This window comes from Symphalangus syndactylus, chromosome X (genome assembly GCF_028878055.3).
Source record: "Symphalangus syndactylus isolate Jambi chromosome X, NHGRI_mSymSyn1-v2.1_pri, whole genome shotgun sequence".
Taxonomy (NCBI): domain Eukaryota; kingdom Metazoa; phylum Chordata; class Mammalia; order Primates; family Hylobatidae; genus Symphalangus; species Symphalangus syndactylus.
The window spans coordinates 149,389,043-149,406,767 of record NC_072447.2 but is presented as its reverse complement, the minus strand read 5'-3'; the positions used below and the strand labels follow the sequence as shown (position 1 = coordinate 149,406,767).

The 17,725-nt window shown below is 36.3% G+C and overlaps 1 protein-coding gene across 1 annotated transcript; it reads right to left on the bottom strand.

Moving 5' to 3' along the window:
* Positions 1 to 4,040: 4,040 nt before the first annotated feature.
* LOC129475847 (oxidative stress-induced growth inhibitor 2-like) lies at positions 4,041 to 5,833 on the bottom strand. The gene is given in 1 exon segment (XM_055268250.2): positions 4,041 to 5,833. A coding segment is annotated over 1 exon segment (1,518 nt). The 5' UTR covers positions 5,715 to 5,833; the 3' UTR covers positions 4,041 to 4,196.
* Between the last annotated feature and the right edge of the window lie 11,892 nt (positions 5,834 to 17,725).

Here is a 17,725-nt window from a genome sequence, read left to right as displayed (position 1 = left end):
GGACAAAGTGATAGAATGGAGAAATTTTAATCTTTCTGTCATAAAGCAGACCAAAACCTTTGTACAAGGGGGGAAAATGCGTACATATAAGCCCCTGATGGAACATCCTAATGCCAAAGATTCAAATCCCACATCCAGCATTTTGTAAGTAGGGGACACATAGAGCACCCATATTTATTTCAAAAGAAAGAAACAAAAGCCAAAATGGACTGTAATAACACACAAAAGAAAAAAATACCATTTAGAGAAACCAACAAAGTGGATCTGTGTTAATACTAAAATTAAAAACATGATTTAACTGTAGAAAAATCGCTGAGATTTAGGAGGCAACAAGGCTAGTGGCTGGTGGGTAGGAGGAAGAAAATACTTCACACACACACACACACACACACACACACACAGTAAATATAGAAAATACTATGTATGTGTAGTATATAGTATATATATAGAAATATATGTAGTATAGAGTACATATGGTATATATATATGAAAATATATACTATATATAGAAAATACTATACATATGTGTGTGTGTGTATATATATATATATATATATATATATATATATATATATATGTGATCAACCATTAAAAAAAGACAACAAGGTACTTTTAAGAAAGCTGTTGCTCAAACAGGAAAGATTTTGTCCTGTCAATCCTATCCAAAATGTTTAAGAGAAGGAAAAATTAATTATAAAATAAAAATGTATTTATGTGAACCTGGAAACCTGTGCTTTGTGGTCAAGTTAATTAAAACCTGAACCTGCAAACATCAAAAAAGGAAAGAAAATTGGCAGCAGGCATGAATACACATTTCAACGAAGGGGTTACAAAAATAGAAAATTGGCACATAAAAAGATGTTCAGCAATAACAACCATCGGAGAAATACAGATGTAAACACCAATGTGATCATGTGCATTATAATAATCCATAAATACATTACAAATTGACACAATGATAACAACAAATGCTGGTGAGAATGCAAAGAAATTGTAGCACTCTTAGATTGCTGGTGGGCTTGTCAAATCGTACTCCCAACAGGAAAGGTGTATGACAGTTTCTTACAAAACTTAACATGCCATCACTATGTGATCTAGCAATTTTCTTCTTCAGCACTTATTCCAAAAAGAAAGAAAATGTAACTTCATAGAAAAACCTATACCAGTTGTACTGTATTAATAATAATCTAAAGTTGGAAACAACTATTCTCCAATAAATGAATATTTAAACAAACTGTGGCACATCTATAGCACAGAATATTACTTACCAATAAAACAAACAAACAAATAAACAGAAATAACTATGATGCACACAGCAACTTGATAGATGAGCCTATTCAGTGAGTTTTTTTTTTTTTTTCTAATTTCGGTTACTGTATTTTTCACTTCTATAATTCTCATTTGTTCTTTATAACATCTTTTTTGTGAGGTTCTTTAAAATTAGTAGTTGCTCATTGAAGTGTTTTTGTGATGGCTGATTTAAAGTTGTTGTCAGTTAGCCTCAACATGTGATTCATGTTATGTTGGCCCCTGTTGATTTTGTGCATGTTCAATTATTGGATGGGCCTTACCAACACCACTCTGACCAAATCTGAATGCTGACTCCCACTGTCTTATTAAAGACACATGGAGGAAAGGCTCAGCACTCTGCTCAGCCTTGCTGATATCATCTCAGTGAAAGCGGGTCACTAACACATACCACCACCGGGCCTCCAAATAGGAGTGTAAGTTCAGCTCCCTGATGTGTCCTTCTGTCCCCAAGAAGGAGATAAGTAAAGGGCTGACTCTCACTGCTTTGTTGAGATCAGTTCCAGTCTCAGGTAAATGAATATTTAAACAAACTGTGGTACATCTATACCACAGAATATTACTTACCAATAATTTTTGGTTCTGGAAGCTAAACACCCTAGTGAATACAGCTGACACCAAAGGTGGGGAAGGAAGAAAGTGGAGTGCTAATAAACCCCATCTTTTAACACCCCATTCTGCCTCACTGATATCAGGCAGGTATAGCAGTTCAGCTCCCCAGTGGGTTCCGCTAACACCAGGGATGATTAGAAAGCGAACAAGACAACTGTTTTGTTCAGTCTCATTGATGTGTGGTGGGAGTAGAAGCTCAGCTCTCTGCTGGTCCCCACTAACAAAAATGAGTGGTGGTGAAGCATAATGGTGAATAATTACACTGCCTTGCACAGCTTCATGAAGTCTGATTGCTACCATAGGAGTTTAGAAGCTCATCTAGCCTCTGAGTACTATTGCCATTACACACACAACTCTGTTGTTGGGAGAATTGTAGTAGAATCCACTTCTACCGGCCAGGAGACGCAAGATCTACTGCCCCTGAGTTTCAGGAACGCTATCAAGACAAAAAAAAGTTACATCTTGATTTGGGATGTATACTGGGCCATTCTTGCATTGCTATGAAGAAATACCTGAGGGTGGGTAATTTCTCTTAAAAAGAGATTTGATTGCTTCATGATTCTGCAGGCTGCACAGGAAGCATGGTGCTGACATCCGTTTGGCTTCTGGGGAGGCCTCAGGAAGCTTTTACTAATAATGCTAAAAGGTGAAGCAGGAGCAGGCACATCACATGGTGAAAGCAGGAGCAAGAGAGGAGGTGGGAGGTGCTCCATACTTTTAAACTATCGGGTCTCATGCAAACTCACTCACTGTCAAGAGGATAGCATCAAACCATGAGGAATCTGGCCCCATGATTCACAGGCTCCTACTTGGCCCCGCCCCCAACACTTGGGATGACATCCCAACATGATATTTGGGTGGAACAAATATCCAGACTATATTGGTGGGGTCCAGGTCTGGGTGCAAGATTAGCTGCCTTCTTGGCAATTTCACTGAAATTGTGTGTCTGGAAGAGAAGCTTTTTCTCTGGTGTTTGGTGGGAATAGGATGGGTGTTGCAAATTGTTCTCTGCTATGTTGGGCCATCCTTTTTCTGGTCTTTTGGTTAAGGAAAATAGGTTTTTCGTCAAGATTTTTCTTTTTTCCTGTGCCTGTTGCTGGTACCAGATTGGAGACTGCTGTAGTACTCTTTTAAGACATATGAAAGCTAATTAGAAAACTCATGGAAATAAGTGCCATGTAGTTCCTGAAGTCCCAAAGTCTCCTTTGTATTCTGCCACATTCTTCCTTCCACATTTCAAAATCTTCCTATGCTTGTATGTTATGTACAGATATGTTTACCTTATTATCTTCTGGCCAGAACCTACTTCTTCCTTCCTATTCACTGCTAAATAGTATTCCACTGTAGGGATTTATCAGAATTTTTAAAAATCCAATCACTAATTGACAAACTTCAGTTTTTTCCTAAGCTTTGGAAATTATAATAAAAATAAAATAAACATTCTTGTACAGATTTTTGTGTATATTTACATTATTATTTCTTGTCATCATCCAGTAGTGAGTTATATAATTCACAGCAAGTATATATTTAACTTTATAAGAAATGTTGAACTTTTTTCCTGAGTAGATGTAGCATTTCACAGTTCCATCAACCATGGTGCCCCACATCTTCATCAGCATTTGGTAGAGTCAGTGATTTTTTGTTAGTTAGATTTTTATTTTTGTTCATTGGTTTCTTTTTAAGCATTCTAAAATATTACTGAACATGATTTTTATATTTTCTATTTTTGTAACTTTTTGCTTTATGGCTCATATCATGGTTTATCTTTGTGAATGTTACCTGTGTACTTAAAGAGAATGCATAGTCTGGTGCTATCGTGTAGCTTGATCTACAAATGCCAAATAGGTTAGATCCATTGACGAGGTTGTTAAGTCTTGTATATCCTTACTTACGTGCTTCCTACTTGTTCTTATCAGTAACTGAGGGAAGAGTCTTGAGATCTTCAGCTATCATTGTGGATTTGTCTATTTCTTCTTCAATTATCCATTTTTCATTCATGTAATTTTTTTTTTGGAAGAAAAGAATGTTTTAGTTAAATGAAAGCTTAAGATACACCAAGTTGGCAGTGTTTCCATTTGTCTGACAGTGGCACCTTTGAAACATTACAATATAAATCAGGATACCAAATTCTAGTAACTTTTAAAAATGAAGTTACTATAGTTTGAGGCTCTCCTTCAGTTAACTCAAGTCCAGAAAATTCAAGCCAGTACACTGCAAAACCACTATTAAAAATCTTTAACCGCCAACTGTCCATTTTAATTACTTGTAAACTTGCTTTAAGCTATCCCATCTCCTCCTCCTCTTTCAACAAACAAATGCTGCTTTTTCTTCTGTCTTGTAGCTAAACAGCATGTAACACCCAGTGCCCCTCCCTTTAAAAATCGAACAAAACTGTCTCCAACCAAAGGACCCAATGCAAAAAGGTTGGCTTCTTTAATACACTCATAGGTATATGTATCTATTTCCACAGGATTACCCTTACATGTGATTGGCTGGCTTGACTTAAGGCCTAGGTAACACCCTTGATCCTTCAGAAAAGACAGAATAGGATGAGAACCTATCAATACTACTGCTGCAGACAGCTTAAATATTTTCTTCAATCCAGAAACGCTTTGGAGAACACATTTCATGTCCGGCTTAAAGGAAAGCACATGGTGCTGAGGAAAGCTGGTATAATCAGATGAAAGATTTGAGTCCACAGAATATGACTGAGTACACATCATATGATAGACTTTATGATATTCAGGATACAGCTTTTTGGGAAGCTGTTTGAAAATTAAGCTTGGATCAGTTACTTGTCTGCGAAACACATGAATCACAGGGACATTACTGTTGTAAGCACACAGTACTGCATCAGCGGCAGTAAGCCCAGAACCTACAATTAACACTGGATCCACTTTGCCACACAAATTTCCTCTGTTTATAGCAGCTCCAAATTCAGGCACTGAATGAAACACGAAAGGAAAATCTTCCCCTTCAATTTCCAGATGGGCAGGAGAATCCAACGTTCCAGTTGCCAGTGCTGCATTCTCAGCAAAGAGGCAGAAGGGAACATGAGAACCATCAGCTATTCGCTGATAACCCCTAATTTCCCAGTTTCTCTTGATAAGGTTTGACTTCTCTATCTGCAAGTGCTTTGTTGAAATATCTCTGTCTTGACTGTCATCATCTTGATCTCTGTAGAGTCTTGATACGGAAGTTATGTAAGTATTCTCTCTGAAATTCTTCTGAAGACCCATGACTTTTACATAATGTTTATAGTAGCGAGCTATTTCCTCTGGCATGACTCTACCCCCTTTTAGGTTCCTTCGTTTACTTGATACCCAGTCCTTAAATTTGAGTCCAGGTAGTTCCATCCAACTTCCAAAGCTGATTGCCAACATGGAGCCTTCCATATTATGCCAAGCCCCACTAGGTGGACCTTTACCAAGAACTAAGTGAGGGATATAATGATGTTGCTCTAATTTCCAATGCAAAACAGATGGATAATCATACCCAAAGTCAGCATCTGGATGAAGAAATGTGTCGAAAAGTATTGCAACTGGATTGGATGATCGGCCCTCAAGGCCCTCAGACAAGTATTCTAAGTCCTGATCAACAATGGAAAGATGTCTTGCTTCTTCTAATTTAGTATTTAAGATTGCATTTGGGAGTATTGCTTCTGATGATAAATATGATCTGTAGCCTGATAACATATAAGAAAGGCATATTCCTGAGGGTCCATTTCCTATTATTACCACAGGAAAAGTCACTGATCAATCTTCCAGTAAAGAAGATTCTTCAACTAATGGCATCGCTTTAACTTTTCCCCCCAATTATCACCAAAGTATTGCACTAAGGAATTAAAAATCTCTCCTTCACTTTCAGTGTCACTACAGTTTCTGAAATGACCGGCCAGGGAGCAGCTGCAGCACCACACGTGTTGGTAGGTGCCTAACGTTTAAGATCATTATGTTTCCTGGGTAAACCGATGTTTTTTATTCATATGTAATATCCATGTTTCTCCCTAGTATTATTCTTTTTTTTACAAAAAATCTACTTCATCTTATATTAATGTGGCCAAACCAGTTGTTTTTTAACTTGAGGTTTTATGGTAAATATGTTTCCATCTTTTAAATTTTAAACTATCTACATGTTTATATTTAAAAGAACATTCTTCCATATAACCTTTAGTTATGTCTTATTCTGTGTCCTATCTGGAAACTTCTTTCACTTAAATTGGGATATTTGAACAGACACTTCTCAAAAGAAGACATTTATGCAGCCAAAAAACACATGAAAAAATGCTCATCATCACTGGCCAGCAGAGAAATGCGAATCAAAACCACAGTGAGATACCATCTCACACCAGTTAGAATGGCCATCATTAAAAAGTCAGGAAACAACAGGTGCTGGAGAGGATGTGGAGAAATAGGAACACTTTTACACTGTTGGTGGGACTGTAAACTAGTTCAACCATTGTGGAAGTCAGTGTGGCGATTCCTCAGGGATCTAGAACTAGAAATACCATTTGACCCAGCCATCCCATTACTGGGTATATACCCAAAGGACTATAAATCATGCTGCTATAAAGACACATGCACACGTATGTTTATTGCAGCACTATTCACAATAGCAAAGACTTGGAACCAACCCAAATGTCCAACAACGATAGACTGGATTAAGAAAATGTGGCACATATACACCATGGAATACTATGCAGCCATAAAAATGATGAGTTCATGTCCTCTGTAGGGACATGGATGAAACTGGAAAACATCATTCTCAGTAAACTATGGCAAGGACAAAAAACCAAACACCGCATGTTCTCACTCATAGGTGGGAATTGAACAATGAGAACTCATGGACACAGGAAAGGGAACATCACACCCCGGGGACTGTTGTGGGGTGGGGGGAGGGGGGAGGGACAGCATTAGGAAATATACCTAATGCTAAATGACGAGTTAATGGGTGCAGCAAAAGAACATGGCACATGGATACATATGTAACAAACCTGCACATTGTGCACGTGTACCCTAAAACCTAAAGTATAATAATAAAAAATAAATAAATAAATACATTGGGATATTTTAACAATTTATATGTAATCCAGTTATTGATATAGTTGAATATACCTCTGCGAACTTACTAATTGTTTTCTACTTGTTCCATTTGTTACTTATTTTATATTACCATTTCTGCAGATACTAAATGAATTTTCTTTATGATTCTGCTTTAACTACACGATTAGGTCATTTTTTATACCTATGTTTTCAGTCATTTTTCTAAGTTTTACAATGCACACAATTAACATATCACAGTGTATATTCAAATGTTATTCTACTTCATATGTATTAATGTTACTCTACTTCATATGTATTAATAGCAAGAAAGACACCACGTAGATCCAGTTTTTACCTGTTATTGTTTGTGCTATTACTTATTTGTTTTATTTGTACAGCACAATATATTGTTACTACTGTTACTTTAAAAATTCAGTTACTTTTAGTAAAGTCAAATATAAGAAATAATGTTTTATATAATGATGTTTTTATCTTCTCTGGAGCTTTTCATTTCTTTGTGTAGATTCAAATTCCTGCTTGATATCATGCTCCTTCTGCTTTCAGAACTTCCTTTATCATTGCTTGTAGTGCATCTGTCCTGACAGAAAATCTCTCAGCGGTTTTTCTAAAAGTATATTTGATTTCATCTTCCTTATTAAAAATATTCAATAAGCATAGAATTCTAGATTGACAGTTTTATTGTATTTATACATCAAAAATGACTATTTATTTCTTTCTCTTTTTCATTGTTTCTGGGGAGAGGTCTGTAACAATTCTCATATTTTTTACTCTGAGTGTAATTTGATTTTTCTCTTTGGTTTGTAGCAGACAGAGAGAAAGAGATGGGAAATGAGAGAAAAAGAAACAGAGAGATGGAGTTATGTATCCTGCTTGCATTTGTGGATTGAATGTCTGCCTTTATTTCTGGAAAATTCTTGACCAATTGTGTCTTCAAATATTTCATTTGCATTGTTCCTTTTTTCTTTTCCTGGAATTACAACTACACTTATAACGTGTATGTTAGATTTTTTTATATCACTTCACAGCTCTTGGATATTCATTTCTCCTCCCTTTTTACATGCTTTTTTAAATATTTACATGCAGGTTGGATAATTTATATTCATCTATTTGATGTTCCATGATTATTTCTTTGGCTATGTAATGTCAGCTTATAAACCTCTCATAATAATTCCTTATCGCTGATATTATGCTCTTTTTTCTCTAGAATTTCTATTTGTGTCTTTCTCATAATTTCCATGTTTCTGCTGAAATTCTCTAGGTGTTTATGCATGTTGCCCCCATTTTCTATTAGATTATCATATTCATATTATTTTAAAATCTTTGCTTCTTTCAACATCTGTATCTCTGAATTTGATTATATTGGTTTTTCTCTTCAAAATGGGATGTTTTTGCTTGTTTTTTCTGTCTTGTAATTTTTTAGTTGAAAGCCAAACATCTTCATATGTAGAATAAGAAAGACCAAGGTGAATAGCATTTATATCTGGAAATTTATATGTCCTTTTCAGGAAATTCATGTGCAGAACTGAATTAATCTAGTCAGGAGTTAGGTTGAGGTTTTATGTTTTATTTTTGCTATGGTTACCTTGTGGGTATTCACTGGCAACATCCTCTATCATTAGCTTGTCTTGAGATTGAGTGCTGGGAGTTTCTGTAGAGGTTTTCTCAAAGTTTGTGCTCCATCCTTGGCTTTCTGATGTCTCTATATGTCTTCTGTATACAGGGAGTCTCTCTGCATAATTTTGCCAGTAAACTAGTGGTAGACTGCTCTTGCTGGTTATTTATGCTTGATAGTTTAGGGACCTGGAGAGAGAGTTCTCTATTGTTCTTGTTCAAACTCAGTCTCAGTTAAGCCCTGTGAACCTGGTCTTCAGAGGTGTGTTTCTCAGTTTTCCGAGCCATATGCCTTATGGCAGCCAAACCTGAATCTTGTATTATGAGTTTTGTGTGGGAGATAAATTTCACTCCACCTTTCAGTAGCAGGAGACTTCTAATGGGATTGATAAGTAATCCTGGGCCCTGTATTACTACCTACCCTTCCTCTAGACATGAAGAGTTTTACTTTTCCTCTGCCCTTCCTCTAGTAACAATCTGTTTTTACCTGTGCCCTGAGGATGACACCGTTTATTGCCCTTTCACCAGCAGGTTAAGTACTTTGAAAAAAGATTCAAGCAGTGGTTGGTGCAGGGCTTCGTACCTTTCCAGTAGTGGCATCTGATCCCTTGTTGTATGCCTGCATCAACACGGGAGGTTCTCTCTGGTCCCCTGCCCTGCCTCCAATCTTTCTCTTGAGAAAATATTGGAGATCCAAGAAAAAAAAAAAAAAAAAAGAGCCTGAAAGCTAATGTTAATTCATCTTGTGTCTGTTCGTCCCAAGCGTTTGTTACTGTCACACTAACAAACACTCAGCTTTAATTAATTCATTCAGAATGTTCCTGATTTTTTCTTACGTACTTTAATGAAAGTAATACATTCTTCCGGTGCTCTGTCTTGAATGAGACGGTGTGTGTATCTCATCTCTCCTTGAGGAGAAAGAAGCATCCCTTTTTGTTTGCAATATCAGCTCTCTGATGGACTCAAGAAAAGTTATAATTTTCTAGTTTATCTGAATCTTTATTATCATTAAGATGTGAGTGTGTTAATTCAATCCCCATGCCTTAAGCAGAAGTGGAACACAGAATCTATACTTTTTTATTGATACATAATATTTGTACATATTTATGGGGTACGTGTGATATTTTGTTACTTACATACAATGTAAAATGGTCAAATCGGGATATTTAGGGTATCCAACACCTCATTTATCATTTTTTTGTGTTGGTAACATTTCAACTTTTCTCTTTTAGCTATTTTGAAATACACGATAATATTGTGCTATTTATCATTATAACTTATTTTTTCCTATCTAACTTTACATTTGTAGACATTAAACAAACTCTCTTTAACCCTCTACCCTTTCTAGGCTCTGGTAGCTATTATTCTACTTTCTACCTCAATAAAATCAATTTTTCCCTCCCGCATATGGAAAAATGCAATATTTATCTTTCTGTTCCTGGTTTATTTCATTTAACATAGTGACCTTCAGTTTCATCCATGCTGCTGCAAATGGCAGCGTTTCATTATTTTTTATGGCTGAATAGTATTCTACTACGTATATATACCACATTGTCTTTACTGATTCATCCATTAATGAACATATGGGTTGTTTCCATGTCTTTGCTGCTGTGAATCGTCCTTCAATAAACATCAAAGGGTGCAAGTATCCCTTTGATATATTTAATTCCTTTCCCTTAAATAAATACCCAGTGGTGAGAATGCTGGATCATATGGTAGTTCTATTTTTAGGTTTTTGAAAAATCTCCTTATTGTTCTTGTTGCCTATCTTTTTACTTTAATTTTTTTTAAAGTTCCAGGGTACATGTGCAAGATGTGCAGGTTTGTTACATAGGTAAGCATGTGCCATCCATTTGACCCATCAATCCCATTACTGGGTATATACCCAAAGAAATATAAGTCATTCTATTATAAAGATATATGCACGTGTATGTTCATTGCAGCACTATTCACAATAGTAAAGACATGGAGTCAACCCAAATGTCTATCGATGATAGACTGCATAAAGAAAATGTGGTACATATACTATGTACCATAAATGGAATACTATGCAGCCATAAAAAGGAATGAGATCATGTCCTTTGCAGGGACATGGATGAAGCTGGAAGCCATTATCCTCAGCAAACTAACGTGGGAACAGAAAACCACATGCCACACATTCTTACTTATAAGTGGAAGCTGAACAATGACAACATATGGGCACAACACATGGGGAGGGGAACAACACATACTGTAGCCTGTTGGTGGAGAGTGAGAGGGGAGAGCATGAGGAAAAATAGCTATTGCACACTGGGCTTAATAATACCTAGATGATGGATTAGTAGGTGCCTATCTTTTTTAAGCCTTAGCCATAAAATATTTACATAGACCAATGCCCTGAAGTGTTGCCCTTTGTTTTTTTTCTACTAGTTATGTAATTTTGGGTCTTATATTTAAGTTTCTACTCCACTTTAAGTTGACTTTTGTATGTGGTGAGACTAAGGGTCTAGTTACCATTGTGTTTTCCTTACTATACCTTTGAAGTATATTCTGAAGTCAGGTAGTTTCATGCCTCCAGTTTTGTTCTTTTTGGTCAGTATTACTTTGACTATTTGGGGCCTTTGGTGGTTCCCTACAAATTTTATAATTGTTTTTCCTATTTTTGTGACAAAACTAGTACTTCATTAGGGAATGAATTGAATCTGTAAATTGTTTTGGGTAGTGTATTAGTCCATTTTCATATTGCTACGAAGAAATACTTGAGATTGGGTAATTTATAAAGAAAAAGAGGTTTAATGGACTCACAGTTCCACATGACTGAGAAGGCCTCACAATCATGGCAACAAGCAAAGGAGGAGCAAAAGCACATCTTACATGGAGGCAGGCAAGACAGGGTGTGCAGGAAAATGGTCCTTTATAAAATCATCACATCTTGTGAGACTTAATTCACTATCATGAGAACAGCATAGGAAAACCAGCCCCCATTATTCAATTACCTCCCACTGGGTGCCTCCTATTACAAGTGGGGATTATGGGAACTATAATTCAATATGAGATTTGGGTAGGGACACTGCCAAACCATATCATTCCACACCAGCACCTCCCAAATCTTATGTCCTCACATTTCAAAACCAATCTTGCCTTCCCAACAGTCCCCCAAAGTCTTAACTTATTCCAGCATTAACTCATAAGTCCACAGACCAAACTCTCATCTGAGACAAGGCAAGTCTCTTCCACCTATGAGCCTATAAAATTAAAAGCAAGTTAGTTACTTTTTTTTTTTTTTTTGAGACAGAGTCTTGCTCTGTCATCCAGGCTGGAGTGCAGTGGCACAATCTCAGCTCACTACAACCTCCGCCTCCCAGGTTCAAGTGACTCTCCTGCCTCAGTCTCCTGAGTAGCTGGGATTACAGGCGCATGTCACCACACCCAGCTAATTTTTGTATTTTTAGTAGAAACAGAGTTTTGCCATGTTGGCCAGAGTGGTCTCAAACTCCTGACCTCAGGTGATCCACCCTCCTCTGCCTCCCAAAGTATTGGGATTACAGGCATGAGCCACTGCACCCAGCGCAAGTTAGTTACTTTCTAGATACAATGGACGTACAGGCATTGGGTAAATACATCCATTGCAAATGGGAGAAAGTGGCCAAAACAAAGGGGCTACAGGCCCCACGCAAGTACAAAATCTAGTGGGGCAGTCGAATCTTAAAGTTCCAAAATGATGTCCTTTAACTCCATTTCTCACATCCAGGTCATCCTGATGCAAGAGGTGGGTTCCCATGGTCTTGGGCAGCTTTGTCCCTATGGCTTTGCAGGGTACAGCCCACATCCTGGCTGCTTTCACAGGCTGGCATTGAGTGTCTGCAGTTTTTCCAGGCACATGGTGCAAGCCGTCAGTGGATCTACAATTTTGGCATCTGGAGGACGGTGGCCTTCTTCTGACAGCTCCATGAGGCAGTGCCCTAGTGGGGCCTCTGTTTGGAGGCTCCCACCCCACATTTCCCTTCTGAACTGCCCTAGCAGAGGTTCTCCATGAAGGCTGTACCCCTGTAGCAGACTTCTGTCTGGACATCAAGGCATTTTCATACATCCTTAGAAATCTAGGCAGAGGTTCCCAAACCTCAATTCTTGAATTATCTGTACCCACAGACCCAACACCATGTGGAAGTTGCCAAGGTGTGGGTCTTGGACCCTCTAAAGCAATGGACTGAACTGTACATTGACCCCTTTTGGCCATGGCTGGAGCGCCTGGGATGCAGGGCACCAAGTCCCAAGGGGATGCAGGGCACACAGCATGGGGGCCCCGAATCCTGCCCATGAAATCATTTTTCCCTCCTAGGTCTCTGGGCCTGTGATGGAAGGGGCTGCCGTGTAGGTCTCTGACATGCCCTGGAGACATTTTTCCCACTGTCTTGGTGATTAGCATTCTGCACGTCTTTACTTATGAAAACTTTTGCAACTGGCTTGAGTTTCTTCCCAGAAAATGGGTTTTTGTTTTATCTTGCATCATTGGGCTGCAAATTTTCCAGACTTTTATGCTCTGCTTTTTCTTGAATGCTTTGCTGCTTATACATTTCTCTTGCCAAATACCCTAAATAATCTATCTCAAGTTCAAAGTTTCACAGATTTCTAGGGCAGAGGCAAAAAGCCGCCAGTCTCTTTGTTAAAGCATAACAAGAGTCACCTTTGCTCCAGTTTCTAAACAAGTTTCTCATCTCCATCTGAGACCACCTAAGCCTGAACTTTATTGTCCATACCACTATCAGCATTTTGGTCAAAGTCATTCAACAAGTCTCTAGGAAGTTTCCAACTTTTCCACATCTTTTTGTCTTCTGAGTCCTCTATGTTTCTAGGAAGTTCCAAACTTTCCCACATTTTCCGGTCTTCTTCCGAGCCCTCCAAACTGTTGCAGCCTCTGCCTGTTAACCAGTTCCAAAGTTGCCTTTACATTTTTGGGTATCATAATAGTAGTACCCCACTCTACCAGTACTAATTCACTGTACCAGTCTATTTTCATACTGCTATGAAGAAATACCTCAGACTGGGTAATTTGTAAACAAAAAGAGGTTTAATGGACTCACAGTACCACATGGCTGGGGAGGCCACACAATCATGGCAGAAGGCAAAAGAGGAGCAAAGGCACATATTATGGTGGCAGGCAAAAGAGCAGGGGCAGGGGAATTGACTTTTATAAAACCATCCAATCTCATGAGACTTATTCACTATCATTAGAACAGCATGAGAAACCTGCCTCCATCATTCAATTACCTCCCACCAGATCCCTCTCACTGTGGTATGGTAATTACAATTCAAGATAAGATTTGGGTAGGGACATAACAAAACCGTATCAGGTGGTATGGCCATCTTAACAATATTTATTTTTTGAATCATTAGCATGGGATGTCTTTCCTTCTGTTTGTGTTCTCTTCAATTTCTTCTGCCAGTGATTTGTGGTTTTTGTTGCAGTGGTCTTTCACTTTCTTGGTTTAATTTATTTCTCAGTGGGTTTTTTTTTTTTGGTAGCTATTGTAAATGAGATTGTTTTCATTATTTGTTTTTCAGCTAATGTGATTACTGATGTATAAACTATTGGAGTTTTGTATGTTGCTTTTGTATGCAGTAACTTTACTGAATTTATCAGTTATAAGAGTGTTTTGTCAGGACTTAAGCTTTTTCTATATATAAGAGCATGTCTTCGGAAAAGAAAGACTGATTTTTTTTCTTTTGCAATTTGGATGCATTTCTTTTTTCTTTCTCTTGACTGATTTCTCTGACTGGGACTTCCAATACCATATTAAGTAAGACCAGTAAAATTGACATTTTTGTCTTGTTTCAATTATTAAAAGAAAGGCTTTCAGCTTTCTACCATTCAGTGTAATGTTAGCTGTGGGTTTGTCTTATATGACCTTTATTATTTTGAAGCATGTTCCTTCTATGCCTTATTTGTTGAGAGTTTTATCATGAAGGGATGTTGAATTTTATCAAATTTTTTTTGTATCTATTGAGATAAATGGTATTGGTTTTGTCCATTATATTGGTATGATGTATCTCATTTATTGATTTGCTTATGTTGAACCATTTTACATCCCTGGATTTAATTCCACCTTATAATTGTGTATTATCTTTTTGATGTGTTACTGGATTTACTTTGTTAATATTTTGTAAAAAAATGCATTTGTGTTCATCAGGAATCATGAGGAATATTGCCCTGTTGTTTTTTTATATTTGTTTATTTGTCTATTTTTGTTTTTTTACGTTCTTGACTGGTTTTAGTATCATAGTAATTCTGGTCTAATAGAATTAGTTAGGGAGAATTTCCTCCACTTCAGCTTTATGGAATAGTTTGAGAGGAATTGATGTTAGTTCTTTATAAGTTTGGGATAATTTAGCAATAAAACCATCTGATCCTGGGCTTGTTTTTGTTAGAAGACTTTTTATGAATGATTACATTTTGTAACTCATTATTTTTGGCTTCAGGTTTCCTATTTCTTTCTGATTCAAACTTGGTAGGTTTTAAGTGTCCAGAAACTTATTTTTCTCTAGGCTTTCCAATTTGTTAGCATATAGTTGTTAATAATACCCTATAATAATCTTTATGTTTCTGTGCTTATCAGTAGAAATGTCTCCTTTTTCATTTCTGATTTCATTTAGTTGGATCTTTTCCCTCTTTTCTTGGTTAATCTAGTTAGTGGTTCATTAATTTTGTGAGGTTTTTTTCAACTCTATTTGTTACATTGATTTTTTTGTATTTCTAAAAATGTTCTATTTCATTGAATTTCATTCTGATCTTTATTATTTCTTTCTTTTTAGGAATTTTGGGTTTGGTTTGTTCCTGATGTGTATCCTTAATAATCTTGTGTTTGGTTAGATCCTTGAGGTGTATCCTTAAGTTATTTGTTTAAAATCTTTCTACTTTTTTGATATAGTGTTTTTTTTTTTTTACTATATACTTCCTTCTTAGCACTTCTCTTGTTGTATCATATAGGTTTTAATATGCTGTGTTTCTATTTTCTTTTGTTTTCACAATTTGTTTGAATTTATTTTTAGTTTTTTTTATTGATCCATAGGTCATTTAGAATCAAGTTGTTTAATTTGTATGCATTTGTACAGTTTCCAAAGTTCCTCCTGGTTTTGTTTTCTAGATTTATTCTACTGTAGTTTGAGAAGATAATTTCCATTTTAAAAAATTTTGTTGAGACTTGTTTTTTGGCCTAATATGTGGTTTCTCTTTGGAGAATGTTCCACGTTCTGATGAGAAGAATGTGCACTTTTGCAGCTGTTAGATGATATGTTCTGTAAATACCTTTTAGGTCTATTTTGTCTAAAGTGCAGTATAAATCCCAATGTTTCTATGTTGATTTTCTGTCAAGATGATTTTCCAATACTGATAGAAGTCCCCAACTATAATTGTGCTGCAGCCTATTTCTCCCTTTAGATCTAATAATGTTCACTTTATATACCTGGATGCTCCAGTGTTAGGTGCATATGTATTTAGAATTGTTATATTATATTGCTGAAATAATCCCTTTATTATTATATAATGACCTTTTGTGTCTCTTTTACATTTTGTGACTTACAGTTTGTTTTTTCTGAAATAAGTAAACCTACTCTTGCTAACTTTTGGTTTCCATCTGTGTGGAATATATTTTTCTCATCCCTTCACTTTCAATGTATAGGTGCCTTTACAGGTGAGGTGAGTTTCATGTAGGCCACATGTAGTTAGGTCTTTAAAAAAGAATTCATTCAGGCAGTCTGTAACTTTTAAGTACAGAATTTAATCCCGTTACAAAATTCAGGTTCTTATTGAGAACTGAGGACTTATTCTTGATGATTTCTCAATTGCTTTCTGATTATTTTGTTTATCCTTGTTTCTTTTTCCTTTCTTGGTGTTTATTATTCTGGTTTGGTGGTTTTCTGTAGTGGTAACATTTGACTCTTTTCTCTTTCTCATTTGTGTATCTTCTGTACCAGTGAGTTTTATATTCTCCTGTGTTTTCATGATGGTAGATACCATCCTTTAACTTTTACATGTAGGAATCCCTTAAGCACCTATTATAGGGTTTGTCTATTGGTGATAAATGCCCTCAGTTTATGCTTGTCTAGGAAATATTTGATTTCTCCTTTATTTCTGTAGTATAGCTTTACTTGGTACAGTAAACTTGGCTAGCAGTTTTATTTTTCTTTCAGCACTTTGAATATATCATTTCTTTCTTTCCTGGTCTGTAAGGTTTTCTGATGATAAATACTGTATCTTATGAGGATTCCTTTATATGTGACATGATGGTTTTCTCTTGCTGTTCTTAAAATTATTTCTTTGTCTCTGACTTTTGATATTTTTACTACAATGTTCCTTGGAGAAGATCTTTTTGAATTAAATATACTTGGTTGATTTTGAACTTTCTGTATCTGGATGTATGTATCTCTTACAAGACTTGGAAATTTTCAGCTATTATTTTACTAATAAGTTTTCAATGATCTTGCCCATCTCTTGCCCTTCCGGAACTCCTGAAATTTAAACATTTGTGTGCTCTATAGTGTCAAATATGTAATGTAGGCTTTCTTCATTCTTTTCTTTTCTTTTTTCTTTATTTTTTTTCTTTTGGTTGGATTGAGTTATTTCAAAAGATCAGTCTAAGAGTTTAGAAATTATTTCTCCTGCTTGAGGTAGTCTATTCTGCGTTGTATTTTTTTTTATTTTACTCATTGAATTCCTCAGTTCCAGGATTTCTGTTTGGTTCTTTTTTATGACATCTATTTATTGAATTTATCATCTTGTTCATAAATTTATTATTATTTATTTGTTTACTTGTGCTTCAGTATACATGTGGGTTTGGTTCCAGGATCTCCAGCATCTACCAGTATCCACACATACTCAAATCCTGTAGTCAGCATTACAGAACTCACGTATATGAAAAGTCTGCCTTCCATATATGTGGATTTTGCAACCCCAAAATACTGTATTTTTAATCTGCATTTGGTTGTAGAAGCAAAACCTCAGATATGGAAGATTGACTGCATTTATTAAATAAAAATTCATGTATAAGTGTACCCACATGGTCCAAACCCATGTTGTTCAAGGGACAACTGTATTGTTTATGTGCATTCTGTTGTATCTTACTGAATTTCTTTAAAATTATTATTTTGAATTCTTT